General features: G+C 47.0%; 1 protein-coding gene across 1 annotated transcript; it reads left to right on the top strand.

The window, feature by feature from the left end:
• Positions 1-1,136: 1,136 nt before the first annotated feature.
• Positions 1,137-19,504, top strand: neu4 (sialidase 4). The gene is made up of 2 exons (XM_085989494.1): positions 1,137-1,337; positions 18,235-19,504. The coding sequence occupies exons 1-2, from the start codon at positions 1,137-1,139 to the stop codon at positions 19,372-19,374; spliced, it is 1,341 nt and encodes a 446-aa protein (XP_085845620.1). The 3' UTR covers positions 19,375-19,504.
• Positions 19,505-24,038: the final 4,534 nt, after the last annotated feature.

Raw genomic sequence — 24,038 nt, 5'->3', positions numbered from 1 at the left:
GGGGCAGCGATGTGGAGTGATGGTTAAATGGGACAGTGATGTGGAGTGAGGGTTAAATGGGACAGTGATGTGGAGTGAGGGTTAAATGGGACAGCGATGTGGAGTGAGGGTTAAATGGGACAGTGATGTGGAGTGAGGGTTAAATGGGACAGCGATGTGGAGTGAGGGTTAAATGGGGCAGTGATGTGGAGTGAGGGTTAAATGGGACAGTGATGTGGAGTGAGGGTTAAATGGGACAGTGATGTGGAGTGTGGGTTAAATGGGACAGTGATAAGGAGTGATGGTTAAATGGGGCAGCGATGTGGAGTGATGGTTAAATGGGACAGTGATGTGGAGTGAGGGTTAAATGGGACAGTGATGTGGACTGAGGGTTAAATGGGACAGCGATGTGGAGTGAGGGTTAAATGGGACAGCGATGTGGAGTGAGGGTTAAATGGGACAGCGATGTGGAGTGAGGGTTAAATGGGGCAGTGATGTGGAGTGAGGGTTAAATGGGACAGTGATAAGGAGTGATGGTTAAATGGGGCAGTGATGTGGAGGGTTAACTGGGACACGGGTGAAAGCTACCATTCAGTGTTCCGGCGGCACCTTTTTCTGAATTGACTTCAGATTTTGTTAATCAGTGTAACTATCTGGTGATGTGAAAATCCAGCTCAATCCCTGTTTACTCTGACCTGTGCTTTGAAAGCCATAAGGTGATTGAGAGGGATTGTAATTTTGTTAATTTAAAATCCGGAATGGACCTTTGATGGAGCTATTTGTGGGATGATGGATCAGTCCGAACGGGGCAAGTCACGGGATCGTTTGATGGTTTCTTAATTGAAAAAACCCACTCAGCATATTTGTTCTTGTTGCGTTGACAATAGGGACTGTTCTACTGATTCCAACACACTGCTGCCATTTCTGGGTCAGTGAAGATCCGAGTGGCCAGTTTATGCCGTTAGCTACAGTATTAGAAGCTGACAGACATTATTGTCCATCAATCGGCCGAGTGTGAGTGTTACTCTGTGATTCCAATAGATTTGTACACTTAAATGATACAAAGTGAAGTGTTTACAACGAACTGTTGCTGTCCTCTCTGTTGTGTCCTCCTTCAGTTCCTTTAGTGAACCCACGAACAGTATTGACTCGGTGAGATGACTTCCCGCTATCTCCCTCCTAAGACGATATTATTTGAGCAGGATAGGAGTGGGCTCACATACCGGATCCCGGCTCTGATCTACCTGCCCAGGTCAGGGACCATCCTGGCCTTCGCTGAAGAACGACTCAGTCCGGCTGATGTTGACGCGCACCTCTTGGTGCTTCGCCGAGGGACGGTCTTCAGGACCCCTGTGGAGGTGAGTTTGAACCTTAGTCCATAGACCCACAAATACCCATAGTTTTTCTCTCCTACATTCGTGAACATACTGACCCCAGAGGTAAGCAGCATCTCCCCAACCACCCATTCATGTGTGAACCCAGACAGGCTGTGATCACAGTCAAACCCAATTCTATTCTCGCCCGACAGCCACCTGGTCAACAGGAGTTACTGGGTGATCAATGATTTAGGCTTCAATGTCGGGGGCTGAATTAAGAAATTTGCAGATGATACAAAATTGGCCGTAAGGAAGAAAGCTGTAGACTGCAGGAAGATATCAATAGGCTGGTCAGGTGGGCAGAAAAGTGGTAAATGGAATTCAATCTGGAGGTGTGAGGGAATGCATTTGGGGAGGGCTAACTAGGCAAGGGAATACACAATAAATGGTAGGATAAGGAGAAATATAGAGGGGCTTTGGCGTGCTTGTCCACCGATCGCTGAAAGTAGCAGGACAGGTAGATGAGGTGGTTAAGAAGGCACACAGGATACTTTCCTTTTATTAGCCAAGGAATAGACTACAAGAGCAGGGAGGTTATGCTTGAACTGTATAAAACACTAATACAAAAGACTCAGTCTCAGTGTATAAAAACACTAGTTAGGCCACAACTAGAGTACTGTGTACAGTAAGGGCTCCTTGGATGATGAGGGAGACATAGATGATTGAAACATAAATAAGAGGGTGTATGATGCATATCCAGTGAATTCTTTAAGGGAGAACCAGACCAAATACAATGGGTCGTATTTTCCGTGCATAGGCCTCCAATCAGGATAAAATGTATGCACTTACCTGAGGGCTCGAGGTGCGTATAGTTCCGATGCTGGGCCTCTCCAACTCCAAGTGTGCTGGGCCCAGGGACGCAGGTGGTTCGCGTGGGCCATGGGGAGCCAATCAAAGGGAATCTCCCTTCATACATTTGACAGACCTGTCAAATATGAATGGAGATCAATTAAAAAATATAGTAAAACTTTCAATAAATTTTTAAAAACCATCACCTTTTTAAAAATTAGTTGAAATTACAATAAATTAAATATTAAACAAATTTAATTTTGAGAAAAATAATTTGTTTTTTACAGGGCTAAAAATAAACTTACCTTTTTAAAAAAGTTTTTAAATGACAAATTTTTAAAAACTTTTTTTCAACTCTTATCCTGGTAAAAGCAGGCCTTGCGCCTGCTTTTACCAGGCATAAGAATTCTAAGGGTTTTCTGCGGGCGGAGGGTCTCCAGAAAGCGAAACTATCCGCCCATAGAGGCCCTTCTCCAGGGCAGGTGTCCGATCTGTCGAGAGCATTCTTGACTGATTAGAATTGCCGGTTTTCAGTGCATGCGCTGTGCATGCCTGAAACCAGCATTTCTGATGTCACTACGGGTGGGTACACAGCACGTATCCACCTGTAGGGATCAGAATATCCGGGCCAATAAGTTGAGAAGTGAAGATGAAAATAAGATTGGCAAAGAGAATGAGTAGAATGGCGGTTAGCATAAAAGGGAACCCAAAAATCATCATCTGGCATGTAAACAGTAAGCAGGTACTAAGGTGGGGTGAGGCCTATTAGAGACAAAGAAGGTGATATATGCTTAGAGGTGCAGGGCAAGGCTAGAATACTCAGAATACTTTGTATCGGTGTTTACTAAGGAGATGGATGCTGACAAAATATCGTTGGAAGTGGAAAAGGTAGAAGCAATGGAAGGGGTGAAAAGTGAGGATGTACTAGAAAGAATGGCTATGCTTGGAGTGGACAAGTTGCCTGGTCCAGATGGCTTTCATCCCAGGTTGCTAAGGGAATTGGGGGAGGAGATAGCAGAAGGGCTTGCCATAATTTTCCAATCTTCCTTAGATGTGGGGGAGGTGCCTGAAGATTGGAAAGTGGCAAATGTGACACCATTGTTCAAGAAAGGATGCAAGGACAATCCTAGTAACTACAGGCTGGTCAGTTTAACATCAGTGGTGGGTAAAGTTTTAGAAACAATAATCAAGGAAAAAAATTAATGGGCACTTGGAGAGGTTTAAGCTAATTAAGGAGAGCCAACACTGATTTGTAAAAGGCAGATTGTGTTTGACTAATTTAATTTTTTGATTAAGTAACAGAGGATTGATGGAGGGAATGCAATCGATGTTGTCTACAAGGATTTCGGAAGGCATTTGACAAAGTATCACATAGAAGGCTGGTTAATAAAATTGAGGCTCATGGAATAGGTGGGTCAGTGGCAGCTTGGATAAGGAATTGGCTTAAGGACAGAAAACAGCGAGTTGTGGTAAATGGCTACTTTTCAGACTGGAGGATGGTAGACAGTGGTGTACCCCAAGGGTCAGTGCTGGGGCCACTGCTTTTTTTGAGATCTATATCTCTATCCTGGATATTGGAATACAGAGTAGAATTTCTAAATTTGCCGATGACACCAAACTTGGGGCTGTGGCAAACAGTGAGGATGATACCAATCGACTGCAACAGGACATAGAAAGGCTAGCAGAATGGCAGATAAGTGACAGATGGAATTTAATAGAGAAGTGTGAGGTGATGCATTTTGGCAGAAGGAACAGGGAGAGGCAATATACACTTAATGGCACAGAGTGTGTAGGGACAGAGGGACCTGGGAGTTAATGTGCACAGGTCCCTGAAGGTGGCAGGACATATTGAGTGGTTAACAAAGCATATGGGATCTTGGGCTTCATAAATAGAGGTATTGAGTACAAAAGTAGAGAAGTTATGCTGAACCTTTATAAAGCACTGGTTAGGCCATAACTGGAGTATTGCGTCCAGTTCTGGTCACCACACTTTAGGAAGGATGTGAAGGCCCTTGAGTGGGTGCAGAGGAGATTTACCAGAATGGTTCCAGGGATGGGGGATCTTGGCTACAAGGACAAGTTGGAGAAGCTGGATTTGTTTTCATTAGAGCAAAGGAGGTTGAGGGGTGATTTAATAGGTGTACAAGATTATGGTGGGTTTAGATAGGCTAGATGGGGAAAGGCTGTTCCCACTAGTTGATGGTACAAGGACTTGGGGACACAGATTTAAGGTTTTGGGCAAGAGATACAGGGGGGATGTGAGGAATAACTTTTTTATGCAGCGAGTGGTGAGGACCTGGAATTTGCTGCCGATGGAAGCGGAGACACTCCATGTTTTCAAGGGGAGACTGGATAGGCACTTGAGGGAAATAAACTTGCAGGGCTACGGGGATAGAGTGGGGAATGGGACTGACTGGATTGCTCTACAGAGCCGGCACGGATTTGGGCCGAATGGCCTCCTGTGCCATATGACTCTGACTCTTTGGCTCAGTTCTGGTCACCACATTACAGGAAAGATATGATTGCACTAGAGAGAGTACAGAGGAGATTTATGAGAATGTTGTCAGGACTGGAGAATTTTAGCTACGAGGAAGGATTGGATAGGCTGGGGTTGTTTTCTTCGGAACAGAGGAGGCTGAAAGGAGACTTGATTGAAGTGTATAAAATTATGAGGGGATGAGAGAATGGATAGGAAGGACTTATTTCCCTTAGAGGGGTCAATAACCAGGGGGCATAAATGTAAAGTAATTGGTAGATGGATTAGAGGGGAGTTGAGAACCTTTTTCACCCAGAGGGTGGTGGGGGTCTGGAACTCGCTGCCTGAAAGGGTGGTAGAGGCAGAAACCCTCATCACATTTAAAAAGTACTTGGATATGCACTTGAAGTGCCCTAACCTACAGGGCTACAGATCAAGAGCTGGAAAGTGGGATTAGGCTGGATAGCTCTTTCAGCCGGCACAGACACAATGGGCTGAATGGCCTCCTTCTGTGCTGTAAACTTCTATGATTCTGATTCAAGGATCTGTGCCAGATTTCCCCATCCCTAGCCCAGGGGTGATGAGCCTTATTGTAGATTCCCACCCACTCTGTATTCAGAGATTGATCTACTTGGCTCTGCACCACACCAGCCAGTCTATTTAATCACTCAGCATTGTGAAGAGATGAACTGGTTTATTTTAAAACTTGCTTATCTTCCTACATTGGTCCTCAACCCCACTTTCTGCCAAAACTAACAACCTGATAAAACCCTTCATACGTCACCCAAATGGTCATAACATAAGAAATAGGAGCAGGAATAGGCCACTTGGCCCCTCGAGCCTGCTCTGCCATTCAATAAGATCATGGCTGATCTTGGGCTCAAAGCCACTTCCCTACCTGCTCCCCATAACCCTTCACTCCCTTATCTTGCAAAAAATCTGTCTATCTCCATCTTGCAAAAAATCTGTCTATCTCCACCTTAAATGTATTTAATGACCCAGCCTCCACGGCTCTCTGGGACAGAGAATTCCACAGATTTACGACCCTCGGAAGAAATTCCTCCTCATCTCAGTTCTAAAAGGGCGACCCTTTTATTCTGAAACTATACCCCTGAGTTCTAGATTTCCCCACGAGGGGAAACATCCTTTCTGCATCTACCTTGTCGAGCCCCCTCAGTATCTTGTGTTTCAATAAGATCACCTCTCATTCTTCTAAATTCCAATGAGTATAGGCTCAACCTTTTTTCATAAGTCAACCCCCTTCATCTCAGGAATCAACCGAGTGAATCGTCTCTGAACTGCCTCCAATGCGAGTATATCCTTCCTTAAATAAGGAGACCAAAACTGTACGCAGTACTCGAGGTGTGGTCTCACCAATACCCTGTACAGTTGTAGCAGGACTTCCCTGCTTTTATACTCCAACCCCCTTGCAATAAAGGCCAACATTCCATTTGCCTTTTTGATTACTTGCTGTACCTGCATGCTAACTTTGTGTTTCATGCACAAGGACCTCCAGGTCCCTCTGAACTGTAGCATTTTGTAATCTCTCGCCAGTTAAATAATTTGCTTTTTTATTTTTCCTGCCAAAGTGGATAACCTCGCACTTTCCCACATTATACTCCATCTGCCAAATGTTTGCCCACTCACTTAGCCTGTCTATATCTCTTTGCAGATTCTGAGAGTCCTCTGCACAACTTGCTTTCCCACCCATCTTTGTATTGTCTTCAAACTTGGCTACATTACACTTGGTCCTTTCATCCAAGTCATTAATGTAGATTGTAAATAGTTGAGGCCCCAGCACCGATTCCTGTAGCACCCCACTAGTTACTGTTTGCCAACCAGAAAATGACCCATTTAATCCGACTCTCTGCTTTGTTAGTTAGCCAATTCTCTATCCATGCTAATATATTCCCCCCAACTCCGTGAGCTCTCATTTTGTGCAGTAACCTTTTATGTGGCACCTTATCGAATGCCTTCTTGAAATCCAAATACATCACATCCACTGGCTCACCCTTATCTACCCTGCTTGTTACATCCTCAAAGAACTCCAGCAAATTTGTTAAACATGATTTCCCTTTCATCAAACCATGCTGACTCTGCTTAACTACATTATGATTTTCCAAATGCCCTGCTACTGCTTCCTTAATGAAGGACTCCAGCATTTTCCCAATGACAGATGTTAGGCTAACTGGTCTATAGTTTCCTGCTTTCTGTCTTCCTCCTTTCTTAAATAGGGGTGTTACATTTGCAGTTTTCCAATCTGCTGGGACCTCCAGAGTCCAGGGAATTTTGGTATATTGCAACCAATGCATCCACTATCTCTGCAGTCACTTCTTTAAGACCCTGGGATGCAGACCATCTGGTCCAGGGGACTTGTCTTTTAGTCCCATTATTTTGCCAAGTACTTTTTCCTTAGTGATAGTGATTATCTTTAGTTTCCCCTCCCTGTGGCCCCTTGATTATCCATTATTGGAATGTTGTTAGTGTCTTCTACCGTGAAGACAGATACAAAATATTTGTTCAGAATCTCTGCCATTTCCCTGTCCTCTATATTAATTCCCCATTCTCATCCTCTAAGGGACCAATGTTTACTTTAGCTACTCTCTTCCTTTTTATATACCTGTAGAAGCTCATACTTTGTTTTAATATTTCTTGCCAGTTTACTCATAATTCACTTTTTTAGTCATCCTTTGCTGGTTTTTTTAAAATTCCCAATTCTCTGGCCTCCCACCAATCTTGGCAACATTATATGCCTTCATTTTCAATTTGATACCATCCTTTATTTCCTTAGTTAGCCATGGATAGTGCTCCTTTCTCTTAAAATCATGATCACTCTTTCCTAGAAGATCCTTTTACTATGAGATCATTTATTAATTCTGTCTCATTACACAGTACCAGATTCAAAATAGCCTGCTCTATGTAATGGAACCAACCAGGCTGTTCTAGGAAACCATCCTGGATACACTATGAACTCCTCAAGGCTACCATGGCCAATTTGATTTGTCCAATCAATATGGAGATTAAAATCACCCATGGTTATTGCCGTACCCTTTTTTTTACAGGTCTCCATTATTTGTTGATTTTATATTCAGTCCAACAGTATTGCTACTGTTCGGGAGCCTGTAGACTCGGCCCACCAGAAACTTTTTCCCCTTTTTTATCTCCACCCAAATCGATTCTATATCTTGATCATCTGAGCCAATATCACTTCTCGCCACTGCACTGATCTCATCCTTTACCAACAAAGCCACCCCACCTCCCTTTCCTTTCTGTCTATCCTTCTGAATTGTCTCATACCCTGGAATATTCAGATCCCAGCCCTGGTCACCTTGCAACCATGTCTCTGTAATGACGATCAGATCATACCCATTTGTATCTTTGTGCTGTCAACTCATCTATCTTGTTATGAATGCAGTGTGCATTCAGATATAGAGCTTTTAACTTTGTCTTCTTACCATTTCTCCTTGTTCTCATCTTTCACTATGTCTGAACTGTATTTGTGGGCCCATCTCGGCCTGTCCGGCTCGCACCCCAACATCCACACACAGGCACTACTCTAGATATCACCGCAACCCTGCCAGTTTGTTTTCCCTTTCTCCCTCCTGAACCCTGGATATTAAAACCGGTTGCAATACTTGCACCATTACCAAGTCTGTGATCAGTCAGTTAAGACAAAGCAAAACAAAATAAGTTGTTTGACTATTTGCATGTCAGTTTTATGTAGAAACTGTTGGACTCATGTGTTGCAGCACACTGATATAAATGGGAAGTTTGTAAGGTTAGAGATGGGTGCGTACATCCCTGCAACCTACCTGTTCTAGCTCCCACACAATTACACCGATTAGAGGTGACAATTATTGCCTTTGTATCTCCAGAGATATTTCTGTAGACTGACCTGGCAGTTCAATTTCTACAGTGTGCTAAGGATGCACTGAAATTTGGAATTTCTGCTGGTATAAACACGAGGCTTTTGCTAACGCACGGAGGTCAGTAGCACGGAGTCCAGTTCTACGGAGTACTACTTTTTCAGAGTGCTAAACTTGTGGAATTTGGTGAAGTGGGGGTAAGAGCTGCTGCTTGATACAGGAAAAATATATATAAACAGCTAGGGTTAAATTAGGACTGTGGGCTGTTACAATAAAGACATAAAGCATAACTAATTTAATAAATTAAACAAGGTTATTACCTAAATTAAAAACTATTAATAGACAATTGAATATTTCAAAACTTGTAAACCTAATTAATTCAATAAAATACAATAGAGATGGCAGGGCAGGTGATGTGTTGCAGCTGTAGCATGTGGGAGCTGGTGGACCCCAGTGTGATCCACAGCAACCATATCTGCAGCTCGAGGAACTTTGGCTCAGAGTTGATGAGCTGGAGTCTGAGCTTCGGATACTGATACATCAGGGAGGGAGAAAGTTACCTGGAAACTTTGTTCCAGGAGTCGGTCACATCCCTTAGGTTAAATACTTCAGATTTGGTCCAGGAACAGGAGGGTGTGACTGAGTGAGGCAGGTGATCCAGGAGGTAGCATTGGAGGAGCATCAGCCCTTGCACTTGCCCAACAGGTACAAGGTTCTTGTAGCCTGTGTGGAGGAGAGCAGGGACTGCAGGGAGGTTGAGCAAACTTGCCACAATACAGGGGGCTATTGAAATTGGGGGAGTAAAAAGGAATGTAGTAGTGGTAGGGGCAGTATAGTTAGGGGGATAGATACTGTTCTCTGCAGCTGAGAGCGTGAGTCCCGAAGGCTGTGTTGCCTGTCTGGTGCCAGGGTTAAGGATGGCATCTTGGGGCTGGCGAGGAACTTTGAGTGGGAGGGGAAGGATCCAGTTGTCGTGGTTCATGTAGGTACCAATGACATAGGTAGGACTAAGAGAGAAGTTCTGCTGAGTGTGTATGAGCAGCTAGAGGCTAAATTAAAAAGCAGAACCACAAAAGGTGGTAATCTCTGGATTACTACTTGAGCCACAAGTAAATTGGTATAGGGTCAAAAGGAGCAGAGTTGAATGTGTGGCTGAAGGATTGGTGTGGGAGAAATGGGTTTCGATTCATGGGGCACTGACACCAGTACTGGGGAAAGAGGGAGCTGTTCCACTGGGACGGGCTTCACTTGAACCATGCTGGGACCAGTGTCCTGGTGAATCGAATAATTAGGGCTGTAGATGGGGCTTTAAACTAAATAGTGGGGGGAGGTTTCAGGTGAAGGGAAATTTAGAAAGTTAGAGAAAGGAGAAGGCAATAGTGCAGGGTAGCAATAGAGGTAATGATGACCAGAGTGTAACTGAAAGGGACAGTGTACAAGCATAAGAGTGCACTAGTAAAAAGGGTCAGAGTAGGGGAAAAATGGTAAAGACAAAATTAAAGGCTCTTGTTACGAATGCTGCGTGCATTCAGATAAAGATAGACGAATTGATGGTACAAATAGAAATAAATGGGTATGATTTGATAACCATTCGCGACATGGTTGCAAGGTGACCAAGGCTGGGAACTGAATATTCAGGGCTATTTTGACATTTCGGAAGGCTAGCCAGAAAGGAAAAGGAGGTGGGGTAGCTCTGCTAATAAAGAATGAGATCAGTACAGTAGTGAGAAATGATCTTGGCTCGGAAGATCAAGAAGTAGAATCAGTTTGGGTGGAGATAAGAAATAACAAGGGAAAGAAGTCACTGGTGGGAGTGGTCTATAGGCCCCCTAACAGCTACACTGCAGGACAGAGCATAAATCAAGAAATAATAGGGGCTTGTAAGAAAAGTACTGCAATAATCATGGGCAATTTTAATCTTCATATAGATGGGACAAATCGATTGGACAAATCAAATTGGCAAAGGTAGCCTTGAGGATGAGTTCCTAGTGTACTCAGGACAGTTTCTTAGAACAATACGTTGTGGAACCAACCAGGGAACAGGCTATTTTAGAGCTGGTAATGTATAATGAGACAGGAATAATGATCTCATTGTAAAGGATCATCTAGTGATCATGAAAGAAAGGCTTGCATTTATATAGCGCCTTTCATGACTGCCAAACATCTCAAAGCATTTTACAGTCATTGAAGTACAATTTGAAGTGGACTCACTGTTGTAATGTGGGAAACACAGCAGCCAATTTGCACGCAGCAAGGTCCCACGAACAGCAATGTGATAATGACCAGATAATCTGTTTTGGTTTTGTTGGTTGAGGGAGAAATATTGACCAGGACAGTGGGGATAACTCCCCTGCTCTTTGAAATAGTGCCATGGGATCTTTTGCGTCCACTGGAAAGAGCAGGCGGGGCCTTGGTTTAATGTCTCATGCGAAAGACACCGCCTCCGAAAGCACAGCACTCCCTCAGTACTGGCACTGGAGTATCAGCCTAGTTTTATGTACTCCAGTCCCTGGAGTGGGACTTGAACCCACAACCTTCTGACTCGGGGGTGAGAGTGCTACCCACTGAGCCACAGCTGACACTGATAACATGATGGAATTTCACATTCAGTTTGAGGGTGAGAAACTAGTGTCTGAAAACAGTGTCTTAAACTTAAAGGCACTTACAAGGGTTGAAGACAGAGTTGGATAAAGTGCACTGGGAAAATAGGTTAAAAGGTAAGACAGTAGACAAGTGGTGGCAGAATTTTAAGGAGATATTTCCTAACTCTCAAAGATATATTCCAGTGAGAAAGAAAGACTCTGAGAAGGATGAACCATCTGTGGCTAACCAAGGAAGTAAAGGATGGTATCATATTGGGGGGAAAAAAGCATACAATGTTGTGCAGATTAGTGGTAGGCCAGAAGATTGGGAATTTTTTAGAAACTTGCAAAGGGTGACTTAATCTATTTTCTCCCTCTTTTTTTAGAGTAAACTCGCAAGAAATATAAACACAGTAAGAGCTTTTACAAGTATATAAAAATGAAGAGAGTAGCTAAAGTTCATCCCTTAGAGGATGAGACTGGGGAATTAATAATGGGAAACCAGGAAACGGCAGAGTCTTAACAGATATTTTGTATCTGTCTTTACGGTAGAAGGCACTAAAAGCATCCCAATAATAGTGGCAAATCATGGGGCAAGGGGGAGGAACGTAAAACTATCACTAGAGAAAAAGTACTAGGCAAACTAATGGGACTAAAGGTGGACAAGTCCCCTGGACCTGATGGCTTGCATCCTAGGGTCTTAAATAAAGTGGCTGCAGAGATAGTGGATGCATTGGTTTTAATCTTCCAAAATTCCCTAGATTCTGGAAAGGTCCCAGTGGATTGGAAAACCGCAAATGTAACACCCCTATTCAAGAAAGGAGGGAGACAGAAAGCAGGAAACTATAGGCCAGTTAGCCTAACATCTGTCATTGGGAAAATGCTGGAATCCATTAGTAAGGAAGTAATAGCAGGACATTTAGAAAATCATAATACAATGAAGCAGAGTCAACATGGTTTTATGAAAGGGAAATTGTGTTTGACAAATTTTAGTTCTTTGTGGATGTAATGAGCAGGGTGGATAAAGGGGAACTAGTAGATGTAGTGTATTTGGAATTACAAAAGGCATTCAATAAGGTGCCACATAAAAGGTTACTGCACAAGATAAGAGCTCATGGTGTTGGGAGTAATATATTAGTATGGATAGAGGATTGGCTAACTAACAGAAAGCAGAGAGTTGGGATAAATGGGTAATTTTCAGGTTGGCAAACCGTAACTTGTGGGGTGCCACAAGGATCAGTGCTGGGGCCTCAACTATTTACAATCTATTAATGACTTGATGAAGGGACTGAGTGTACTGCAGCCAAATTTGCTGATGATACAAAGATAGGTGGGAAAGCAAGTTGTGAGGACAGAGGCCTAGAAATTCAGTATAGCCACTTTTGGGGCGGTAAAGTCGGGCGGCCACTAAAGTTTGCGCCCGGCGCAAAGTCGCGCCCCCTTCGCCGATATTCAGTCGCATCGCCCCAAGAGGTTGCTGCTGTACTAAAACAGGCGATGCACGACTATCTTTAGGCGCTAAGCCGGCGGTGCTGAGCGATACCCCTGAGGCCGGGCGCAGCGCAGGTGCGGCGAGTTCTTGATTGATGGCAGACACTCTGGCGCCGGTCAGCTCTTAAAGGGGGAGGGTGGATTTGTTTGCTTGCCACACACTGCAGCCCTCAACCTAGGCCTGACCACTTCAGCTTCACCTGTACAACGCCCAGGACTATGGAGAAGGCCAGGGAGAGAGCGCAGCGCTTCAGCGACGGTGACCTGAGGCTGCTGGTTGGCGGAGTGGAGCGCAGGCGCCATGTTTTGTTCCCAGAAGGTGGCAAGAGGCCACTGCCCAGCGCCTACCGGAAAGCCTGGAGGGAGGTGTCCAACAGGGTGTCTTCCAACAGCGTGGTTGCCAGGACTCCTGTGCAATGCCGGAAGAAGTTCAACGACCTCACTCGGGTTGTCAGGGTGAGTACCCTTTCCAGTGTCCTCCTCATCCTTGCATGTGCACCTCACATTATGGGCAAAGGGACCTGAAAGCCCTAATGGCCAGCCCTCATCCAGCAGCTATGGGACTGGCATGAAAATCAATTGCACATTCAGCACTTTACACACTGTCCAAGCTATTCGACCATGGGAGGCATTGCAGACAAGATCAGGGCTACACACTGTACTTAGAGGCCGTCCTTTCTCTTGCAGGCCAAGGTTGCGCGCAACCAAACTGAGACCGGGGGAGGCCGTCCTGACCTCGGAGCTCTCTGACCTCGACCAGCGTGTGGAGCGCATTATGGTAGGCCGGCTGATTGGCCCCGTCGCCAGTGGAGATGCCGACCCTGTTCTGGGCACCAATGGTAAGGGCGTCACCTTTTGGACCTCTCTCGTTCCACTTGCGCATCAGATCAGCATCCTTTGCCACTGTCCGACCAATGCGGTGAATGGCACCACTCATGCCTCCCTCGCTGCCGCCCTGTCCTCACTCTAAAGCTACTCTTGTGCCTTCCTGCTTTCAGATGGTGAATCGCCAGGTGAGGAGGCGGGCCCTCAAGCTGCCACTGTCAGCCCTTCGGAAGACGAGGAGGAGGAAGAGGAAGCCGGCCCATCAGTGCCACCCTCAGCCGCGCCAGCCCATGGCGATGTAGGGGACACGTCTTCCCTGGAGGGGAGCCGGGGGGAAGGGTCGGAGGAGAGTGAAGCTCCGGGGCCCAACGGCCTGCAGCAACGCGGGAGGGATGGGGAAGCTCGGCGGACTTCTCCCCAGAGGGTGAGTGCGGCTTCCAGTCCTGCGACGGTCAGCGCAGAGGAGGTGCGCCTCCTAGAGGAAATGGCCATCCAGGCTGAGCGCAGGCACACTGAGCTCATGGCTGCAGTGGCAAGGATGCCTGACTCCATAGAGTGTCTGTCAAGGAGTGTGCAGCAATTCGGAGCAGCACAGGCCAGGAGTCTGCAACAATTCAGTGCAGCACAGGCCAGGAGTCTGCAGGACTTCGCGGCAGCACAGTCGGCTTCTAGCCAAGTGCTCGGTCGTGCCGTCCATTCACTGGCTGGTGTCATGCGGACACAGACCAGGGCCACACGGGCACTAACTGCTGCCACCCTCGCTGGATCAGCCAGGCATCGCCAGGGCACTCGCCGCGCAGCAGCAGCCCAGCAGTCTGTTCTTCAGCTGTTTGCTGCGCATGCTGCAGTGCTGGCCCGTGCGAGTGCCAATGTCTCAGGCGACCAGCGAGCACCTGCGATCTGCCAGGTTGCCACTATTCCTGCAGCTGACACTGCCACTCCGCCATTGCAGCTGCCATGAGCTGCTGGACAGACTGCTGCCGCCCAGCCACAGTTGGAGCAGTCAGCAGCCGGCCCCTCCAAGGCCAGAGCTGGTGCAGGCCGACCCCCAAGGGCATCTGCCGTCTCGCCATCTGCCCCTCAGCAGCCTTCCCCCAGCCTTGCTGCAGCCACTGGGCTCCCATTGAGGAGGAGCAGCAGGGCGGGCAGGGGCCAGGCAAGGATGCGCAAGGCATCGCCCTCGCAGGGCAAAAAGTAGAGGTATGCACAAATGCCTGGTGCTTGTTGTAAGGCCGACACTGGTGCAGTTGTTTTTGTGTAAGGCCGAGACTGGTGTCTTTCTTTTTTTTTGTAAGGCCGAGACTGGTAGTTTTGTGTTTTTGAAGGGGGCTTCTCCACATGAGCATGTAATGTGGGAAGGGCAGAGGTTTTCAATAAATTATTGCTGTTAAATTGCAGTGTGCATGGTTTTTTGGTTAAGTCCTGGTTGCCCTGCTCAGCTGAGGGCTTGTGGAGCGGCTACATTCATCTGCTGACATTGGCACAAGCCAGTCCCTGAGAGGGGGCCTAGAACCGACGTTCAATAAGCCGGCGACGGGCGGCCCTTGCACTTTCTGCCTCCCTCCTGTGCTGGTCCTCCTCCTCCTCCTCCTCCTCCTCCTCCTCTCCTCAGGTGGTCCTCCAATCTGTGGTGGCAGTGGCTGAGTCCTGCGGATAGCCAGGTTGTGCAGCATGCAGCAAACGACCACGAAATGGGAGACTCGCTCTGGCGAATACTGTAGGGCTCCACCGGAACGATCCAGACAGCGGAACCGTTGCTTCAGGATGCCGATTGTTTGTTCGATGATGTTCCTGGTCGCTTGATGGCTCTCGTTGTATCCCTCTTCAGCAGGGGTGCTGGGCGCACGGAGCGGGGTCATCAGCCAGGTACACAAAGGATAGCCTTTGTCCCCGATAAGCCATCCTTGTGGGTGAGGCTGGGCCTGGAACATGTCTGCCACAGAAGTCTGTCGCAGGATGAAGGCATCGTGGCTGCTGCCTGGAAAGCGGGCATTGACAGCTAGGATGAGCTGCCTGTGGTCACACACCAGCTGGACGTTCAGTGAATGGCAGCCCTTCCGGTTGCGGTAATCCTCGGCATTCTCCAGAGGTGCCCGCAAAGCCACATGCGTGCAGTCAATGGCGCCCTGCACCATGGGGAAGCCCGCGAATGCTGCAAAGCCCATTGCACGCTGTTGCTGCTTGGCAAGGGCCATGGAGAAGGAGATGAACTGAGTCTCCTTTTGAAAAGGGCATTGGTCACCTGGCGGATGCAGCAATGCACGGCGAACTGGGAGATGTTGGCAATGTCCCCAGTAGTGGATTGGAAGGAGCCGGTGGCATAGAAGTTGAGAGCCACCATCACCTTCACTGCCACCGACAGAGACGTCCTGCTCCTCAGCTGTGGCTGCAGATCACCGCCAAGCAGCTGGCAGATCTCTGTGACCACGTCCCTTCTGAATCGCAGCCTCCTAACACACTGCTCCTCAGACATGTTGAGATAGGAGAACTGCTGGCGGTATACCCTGGGTGGGTAAGGCCTCCTTTGCCGACGCCTGTTGCCCCCTCTCCGTCTAGCCAGGGCTGCCACTCTCTCACGGCGTCTGTGAGCCCTTTGGATGTAATTGAGAAAGCCAGCGTTGACGCCCATTGCAGCCCCCATAATATGCTGGCAAATAATGAGATGTCAATGAAGGCAAAGACTAGTGGAAAGCTGTGGCCTGAAGCCAGAAGTACCTGCCCGAGTGTTGGGACAAAGCAGAAAGTTATCTACCTTGGTCTCTCTCCAAAGATCCGTTTCTCAAGAGGGAGTGCTGCGAAATGGCAGCCTTTTATATTGCAGGAGGAGTGCCCTTTAATTTGCACCCCCCGCGCCCCGCATCGGCTGAGCACCGTTCCGCTAGGGGCGCCAGGCGCACAATGGGGCGTTGCCACTGAAGTTCCGGTTGGGGGCGCACAAAGGGCGTTGCACGAGGAAATTACGTCATGATCTGCGCGCGCAGCTGAGCGCGCGCAAAGACTTTGCGCCGCCGCTAAATCTCTAGTGAAGTTGGGGCGAGACGCAGTTCGCGCTGTGCCCGGGCGCTACCCGCCTAGCGCCCGACATCTACTCCTAAGGCGCTAACGGCTGGCGCAACCAACTGAATTTCTAGGCCAGAGTCTGCAAAGGGATATAGATAGGGTAAGTGAATGGGAAAACATTTGACAGATGGAGTATAATGTGGGAAAATGTGAGGTTATCCACTTTGGTAGGAGGAATAGAAAAGCAAAGTATTATTTAAATGGAGAGAGACTACAGAATGCTGCAGTACAGTGGGATCTGGGTGTCCTTGCCCATGAAGCAAAATTAGCATGCAGGTACAGCAAATAATTAGGAAGGCAAATAGAATGTTGGCCTTTATTGCAAGGGGGATGGAGTATAATAGGGAAGTCTTGCTACAACTGTACAGGCCATTGGTGAGACCACACCTAGAGTACAGTGTACAGTTTTGATCTCCTTAGTTAAGGAGGGTTATACTTGCATTGGTGTTGATTCAGAGAAGGTTCACTAGGTTGATTCCTGGGATGGAAGGGTTGAGCAGGTTGGGCCTATACTCATTGGCGTTTAGAAGAATGAGGTGATCTTATTGAAATATAAGATTCTGAGGAGGCTTGACGGACTAAATGCTGAGGGGATGTTTCCCCTGGGGGGGGGGAGGAATCTAGAACCAGGGGTCATAGTTTCAGAATAAGGGGTCGCCCATTTAAGATGGAGATGAGAAGGAATTTCTTCTGAGGGTCGTGAATCTTTGGCATTCTCTACCACAGAGCTGTGGAGGTGGAGTCAGTGTATATATTCAAGGCAGAGATAGACAGAATTTTGAACTACAAGGGCATTGCGGGTTATGGGGAATAGGCAGAGAAGTGGCGTTGAGGCTAAGATCAGATCAACCATGATCTTATTGAATTGCATAGCAGACTTTGGTTGGGGGGGGGGTCCCCGAATGGCCTACTCCTGTTCCTATTTCTTGTTATGTTATGTAAATGGTAAACCAGTTCTGTAATAGTTAATATTGGAGACCTAGTCAACTTGTGGAGCCTCCAGATCAGGTTCCTTAAGAGCTGAACTTGTAATCAATGAGTAAGTACACTGCAGGGAAATGTAAGGATAAAACATGCAGCGCAAAAGAATAATATGGAACATAATTTTGTGACATAACCACAGGTTAAACATTCAACAATTTACTTTGCCCAATTGGAGATGGACAACTTAATGGCAATTGGTAGATAGAAGAGAAGTGAAGATTATTTGCGCTAGTGGCTGACTGGGTGGGGAATGTGGGCTGATGAGTGACTAGAGAAAACTTGGACTAGTGACTAGGTGGGGACCTCACGTTGGTGGGGAAACGGGGTTTGAAGGTAGTGGTGGGACTGTTCAGCATTTCAGGTGAGTCTTTTGAAATTATGGTCATGAGCTTATAATCCAGGGAAAGTGGAAGAGAAGTTGAGAAAAATCAATTGCTGATCAGGTGACACCCAGCTCGGCTCTTGAAGGCTAGTTAAAGGATGAGGTGCTCCACGGGTTAGAGATTTGTTGGTGATGGGTAAATAATGTCACATCAGAAATATTGCCCACTTGCATCTGAGTTTCTCTAAATAAAAGTGGGGGTGAAATTTCACGGGTGTGAGGTAAAATTGGTGTAAACCTCGGAGAAATGGTGTAAGTGGCCATTTCTGGCATTTCTCCAGGGTCGCTGCCGATTTCCCCTCCCCCCTCCCCCCCCCCCAAAAAAAAAAACTGTAGTTATACTGGGAGAACCACAGCGGGATGAAACCTTCAGTGTTGGTCTCCGCTGCAATTCCACTTCTGCTCATTGGCCTTTCTGTTTCAGTGGGAGGATATGGAAGCTCTCCAGTCTGCCCACCTCAAGGATCACCGGTCCATGAACCCATGTCCTGTGTATGACAGTTCCACCAACACGCTCTTCCTCCTCTTCACTGCCATCCTGGGGAAGACCTCGGAGGCCTGCCAGCTCATCACTGGGAACAACGTGACTCGCCTGTGCTATGTGAGCAGTACTGACCAGGGCCAGAGCTGGAGTGCCCTCACCGACCTGACGGACTGTACCATCGGCTGCTCCATTAAAGAGTGGGCAACCTTTGCTTTGGGCCCAGGGCATGGCATTCAGCTCAAGTGCGGGAGACTTGTTATCCCGGCGTACACCTATCACATTGACTCTTTGTGTTTTGGAAGAATCTGTAAGACCAGCCCTCACTCCTTCACTTTCTACAGTGACGACCATGGCAAGATCTGGAAGTTTGGCGAGTTTGTAGCCAACCTGGAGACTGTGGAGTGCCAGGTGGTTTCAGTGGATGAGGAAGATGGGCACAATGTGCTGTACTGTAACGCTAGGACACCCTTGAACTTCCGGGCTCAGGCACTCAGTGCAGACGGTGGCGCCGCCTTCCTGGAAGGGCAGATCATCCCAAAGCTGGTGGAACCACCCCACGGATGCCATGGGAGTGTCATTGGTTTCCCGGCTCCCATGACCGCGTGGAGTGAAGAGCTATCTGTCATCAGCTCCGATTCTTCTCCAGAGCACTCTGAAAAGCAGCAGCCATCACCCCCTCGGCACAAGCGCCTAAAGCTCGCCATTGATTTCCAGATTCCAACTTGGGTCCTCTACTCTCACCCAACAAGCCCAACAGCACGGCTGCACTTGGGGCTGTATCTCAGTACATTCCCCCGGGACCCTCACAGTTGGACCGAGCCCTGGGTTATTCATGAAGGTCCCAGCGCGTACTCTGACCTGGCGTACCTCGAGTTGACCTCTCCCAAAGTCCAGGAGACTCGGCTCCCCGCGGTGGCGTTCGCCTGTCTTTATGAATGTGGATCCAGATCGCCGTATGAAAAAATAGCGTTTAGCCTGTTTACAATGCGCGAGCTCCTTCACAATATTCCCCATTTACCGGCAGAGTCCCAGGCGGAGCTGAGCACCATGCGTGGTTGTGTCTGCTGTCCCATTACATGAGTTAGGGGCACGAGAGCAGCTCCATCTCCGGGTGGGTCCACTTCATGGCGAACAGCATCAATACCAAACGGTAGATGGCGATTAACGTGCGTTTAGCTCCGATCAAACACTTAATTAACCCGAGCACATTTTGAAGGGATGATTTTCGTTGCGTAACAGAATACCGGTTGCTTGAAGCAAAATGTGTAAAATAATAAAATAACTTTATAGCAAACCTTGAGACTTGCATTTCTTGTCTAAGGGTCTGGTTTGGCGGGTTAGTGAAGTACGAGTGTTCAATGTCTGTTGATTGACTCTTGTGTTACAGCTTGAATCAGTGCAAATTTGGTCTGCCGAGGGAATGTTTAAATGTAGCCTGTAATGTTGGGAGATGGGCTGCAAGCCCTCAAACTGACCTGAATCCATCATTCCATTCTCTATGGCAGAGCGGGTTAGGTGCAAGGCCTGAACAGTATTTGCTGTCTTGCATCCATTCTTCAGCAGCAGTGGTGCGCTACAAATGTTGGTCTTTCCCCTCGCACTCTAGGGGGAACTGCTATCCTTATTATACTGAGGGATGACTGTTCTTTGATTGTTAGAGAACAACTCCTTTCATGTTTAAATCCAGTGGCCAACATTTAACTGGCACCTCATTCCAATAGTGATTGCTGTGGGATGTTATAACTTGACATGTGCCTAGTTAAATATAAGAAGTCATACAACACCAGGTTATAGTCCAACAGCTTTATTTGAAATCACAAGCAGCGGAGCAGCGCTCCGAAAGCTTGTGATTTCAAATAAAACTGTTGGACTATAACCTGGTGTTGTGTGACTTCTTACATTTGTCCACCCCAGTCCAACTCCGGCATCTCCACACCATAGTTAAATAGAGACAAAGATTGCCCGACTTCCTCACCTGGGACATTATCCCTTTTAAGAGTTTGTCCCTGTTGCTCACATCTCCCAACGGCTTCTGGAGTGTGTCTCTGTTTCCGGGAGTGGGAATAATCCTCTGCTGACTTATGCAGGGAAAGGTTTGTTTTTTGCATCCAGTATTTTTTTCCAAGTTAGTTTCGAGTGGTGTTTGTTCAATTGTGTATCACGGTTTTTTTGGCTTGTAAAGGCCGGTCCACACTGACTGCTGGTCAGGGAATGGGCTTTGCCTGATGGCTAGACTATCGTTCTCGGTGGCAAGGCCAGCATTTTTGCTCATTCCTAGTTGCCGCGAGCAGATGGTGGTGGCCATCTCTCTTTGAATTGCTGGTAGCAATTTAATACAACGGAGTGTCTTGCTAGGCCACTTCAGGGGGCAATTAAGAGTCAACCACGTTGGTGTGGGACGGGATGGAATACTCTCCACTTGCCTGGATGAGTGCAGCTCCAACAACACTTGAAGCTCCACACCATCCAGGACAAAGTGGCTCACTTGATTGGCACCCCATCACCATCTTAAGCATTCACTCCCTTCACCACCGGCGTACCGTGGCTGCAGTGTGTACCATCTACAAGATGCACTGCAGCAACTCACCAAGGCTTCTTTGGCAGCACCTCCCAAACCCGTGACTTCTTCCACCTAGAAGGACAAGGGCAGCAGGCAAATAGGAACACCACCTCCAAGTCACACACCACCCTGTCTTAGAAATATATCGCTGTTCCTTCATCGTTGCTGGGTCAAAATCCTGGAGCTCCCTCCCTAACAGCCCTATGGGAGTATCTTCATGCGGGCTGCAGTGGTTCAAGGTGGCAGCTCACCACCACCTTCTCGAGGGCAATTAGGGATGGGCAATAAATGCTGGTCTTGCCAGTGACGCCACATCCCATAACAATGAATTTTAAAAAATTCATATAGGCCAGACCTGGGTAAGGATGGCAAATTTCCTTTAAGATTTTTTTTTAACAAAAATCCAAAAGCTTCAAGGTCACTTTGACTGATGAGCTTTTTATTTTCAACTGAACTTAAATTTTAAAAGTGCCATGCTATGTTTTGAACTCCAGTTCTCTGGATTACTAGTCCTGAACATAACCACCACTACCATACCCAGACTTTACAGTCATGGCCACTGTGTCCATTGGAAGGAAATCTTTCACAATCAGACTGAACTCTCCACTGGGCAAAGGCACCTTGTTACAGGGCTTTGTAAATGAAGGTGCATTTCAGGTTCAGATTATAGAAATAGGCAAAAATGAGAGGCATGGAGTGTCCCAGAAAGGTGGTCCCTCATCCATTCATCAGGACAGAGAAGCCATTGGAGTCTTGAATGTCTCAACCTCCTTTTGTGGCACAAGATCTAGTACTCTGGTAACATTGCAGAAGCAAAGCATCAGAATTGTCGCAACTTGATCCCACAGCTTCAAGCAAAATACTTATTGGTGCCAAACACCCTTGGATTTTTGGCAGCTTTGTTATCCATCAAAATTGACCATGGTAGCATGCACGGAGCTTCAGTTTTAGTTGAAGGAAGCTCCTGTTTGAATCAATAATATAACCAATGGGGTAAAATGTCAACAGTTCATCCTCCGTTTTGCAGCTTTATGGTCTAGAGGCTTGATTCAAAATCTCCAACTATGTAAAAAATGTCTTCTCTTGTAACCCAGCTTATAACCTTGGATTTGGTGAACTCTGACACATTGGGATAGATTTCAGGCCCCAAGAGTGGTTGGGGTGGGGTGAGATGGTTTGGGGGGTGGCGGTGTGAGAATAGATGTTGGAGCGAGTGGAAAATGCACTAGTAAGCCTAAACTTGGGGCATTTTAACTCCTGGGTTTTGTCTGCCTGGCACTGGTCAAAATGACAGCAGGCAGGAGCAGAGGTTTGGGTGGCTGGCACCAAAGGAAGGTAAGGTCACCAGCAAGCAGGTGAGTGTGGGGATCTGAATGAGGGGGAAAGTGTGGGGCAGGGGAGGCTCCGACTTTCCTCGTGAAGCCCAGAGGTTGCACTCTTGCTATTCGCAGTGCCACAAAGGAAATATTTCCGCTTACCTTGGTCCTCCCTGGAGTTCTCTCCGGTGTCCTGGCCAATGTTTATCCCTCAACCAACGTAACAAACAGATTATCTGGCCATTATCACATTGCTGTTTGTTGGACCTTGCTGAGTGCAAATTGGCTGCCACATTTCCCACATTACAACAGTGACTCCACTTCATTGGTTGTAAAGCGCTTTGAGACATCCAGTCATGGGTCATGCAAGGTGCTATATAAATGCAAGTTTTTTTTCTTTTCTCCTGATGGCTACCAACCTTTCACCTGCCAGGAGAGCCACGGTGACTTCTCTGCTGAGGCCTGTGTTAAAATCTGATTGGGGTCCCATTGATGTAATGGGTCCACATTTGCATACAGTTGAAGCTTTGGCCTGCTTCCAGTGGGTGCCTCAGTGAGCAGTTGAAATGGTGGCCAGCAGGAATGGGCAGTATTCCTGAATGTTTCCTCACTCTGTTCCTGTCAGTGTTGGGCAGGGTGGGTTAAAATTCCCTGCTGTCATAACTTTCCTAGGACAGCCACAATTGGGGAATTTAGGCCCAATTACCTCAGTCCCTGCTAGGGCAGTCAAAACCAGTAGAGACTGTGCTGCTGGGAGGCTATGGGCACATCTTCTGAAAATAATAGATTTCCTTTTATGTTCTACCTGCGATAACTTTTCACAGACATCCAAACCCTAACATGGAGCCCATGCCCATCAGCCAGTCTCCTGGGATGCACTATCCAAATTAACCATGGAAATATTAGTGTGCTGCACTTGCCCTTCAAAAAGGCTGAGATCCTTGGATCCATGGCAGAATTGAAAGTAAAGGAAATGGAACTGAAGTCTCCTCGTCTTTCTCTACAGCCTAGGAAAGCAGAACCATCTGCACCTATAGGGCCGACTGGTTCCTTGGCACTGTTGGCTTGCCTTGAATGTATGAATCTCTCGTGATACCTGAGTTAGACCAGGCAGTAAAAGTCCATGTGTTGAACATTGTTAGCGGATTCTATCCCATAGTTACTGTCTCAGTATAGGGTTGTTAATCCTTCAACAATAACTTCTATTTGATTCAAGCCCAAGTGGTATTAAGCACAAGTTTTTTTTATATATTAATATATTAACAGTATTCTTGTACAGTATTGCATTTACTGATGAGCAATTAATACAACCTGGTTTCCTACACACTTCAAGGTGATCAAGCTGGATCTCCGTCACTAGACTATGGACTTCCGACTATCCCAAAAACTCTAACAACCATTAGCCTTAAGCATACCCAACAAGCCAGGGTCTAATTAGGTACATACTGACCTTGTCCCTGATCGTATCCTGCTGTTAACTATCTGTTATCTGTAAGTGTCTTGTCCTTGCAGCTACAATCTGTCTGTTCCCAAACAATACAAGCTCAGCAAGTACATCAAGGACCAGCATATCACAAGGACATTTTAACTTGCTGTACACAGGCAGGGTCTGATGGGAAAATGGCCAACTTTCTTCCAATCCCCTCAACCATCTAAGTGCTAAGGAATTCAAGCCAGGTTTATACAACCTGCCCTGATAATTTAACCCTCTAAGCCCTGGTCTATCTGCGCTGTACTCTCTCTGCTTATAAACTGCCTTTGTTCACACAGAAAAACTCGGCCCCCACCAACATCTGCCCTACTTGACTATTTAGTTTTGAACCATATTAACATATTTTAACAAACATGTAGCCTGGTTTTCCCACTGC

Source organism: Somniosus microcephalus, chromosome 6, assembly GCF_052327205.1.
Source record: "Somniosus microcephalus isolate GS21.2 chromosome 6, FLI_Smic_1.0, whole genome shotgun sequence".
NCBI lineage: Eukaryota > Metazoa > Chordata > Chondrichthyes > Squaliformes > Somniosidae > Somniosus > Somniosus microcephalus.
This window is presented reverse-complemented; position numbering and strand designations above follow the sequence as displayed.

Coding starts and splice junctions, on each gene's coding strand:
- neu4 (XM_085989494.1), top strand. CDS start 1,137: ATGACTTCCCGCTATCTCCCTCCTAAGACGATATTATTTGAGCAGGAT. Junction 1,338..18,234: donor TCTTCAGGACCCCTGTGGAG/GTGAGTTTGAAC, acceptor TTTCTGTTTCAG/TGGGAGGATATGGAAGCTCT.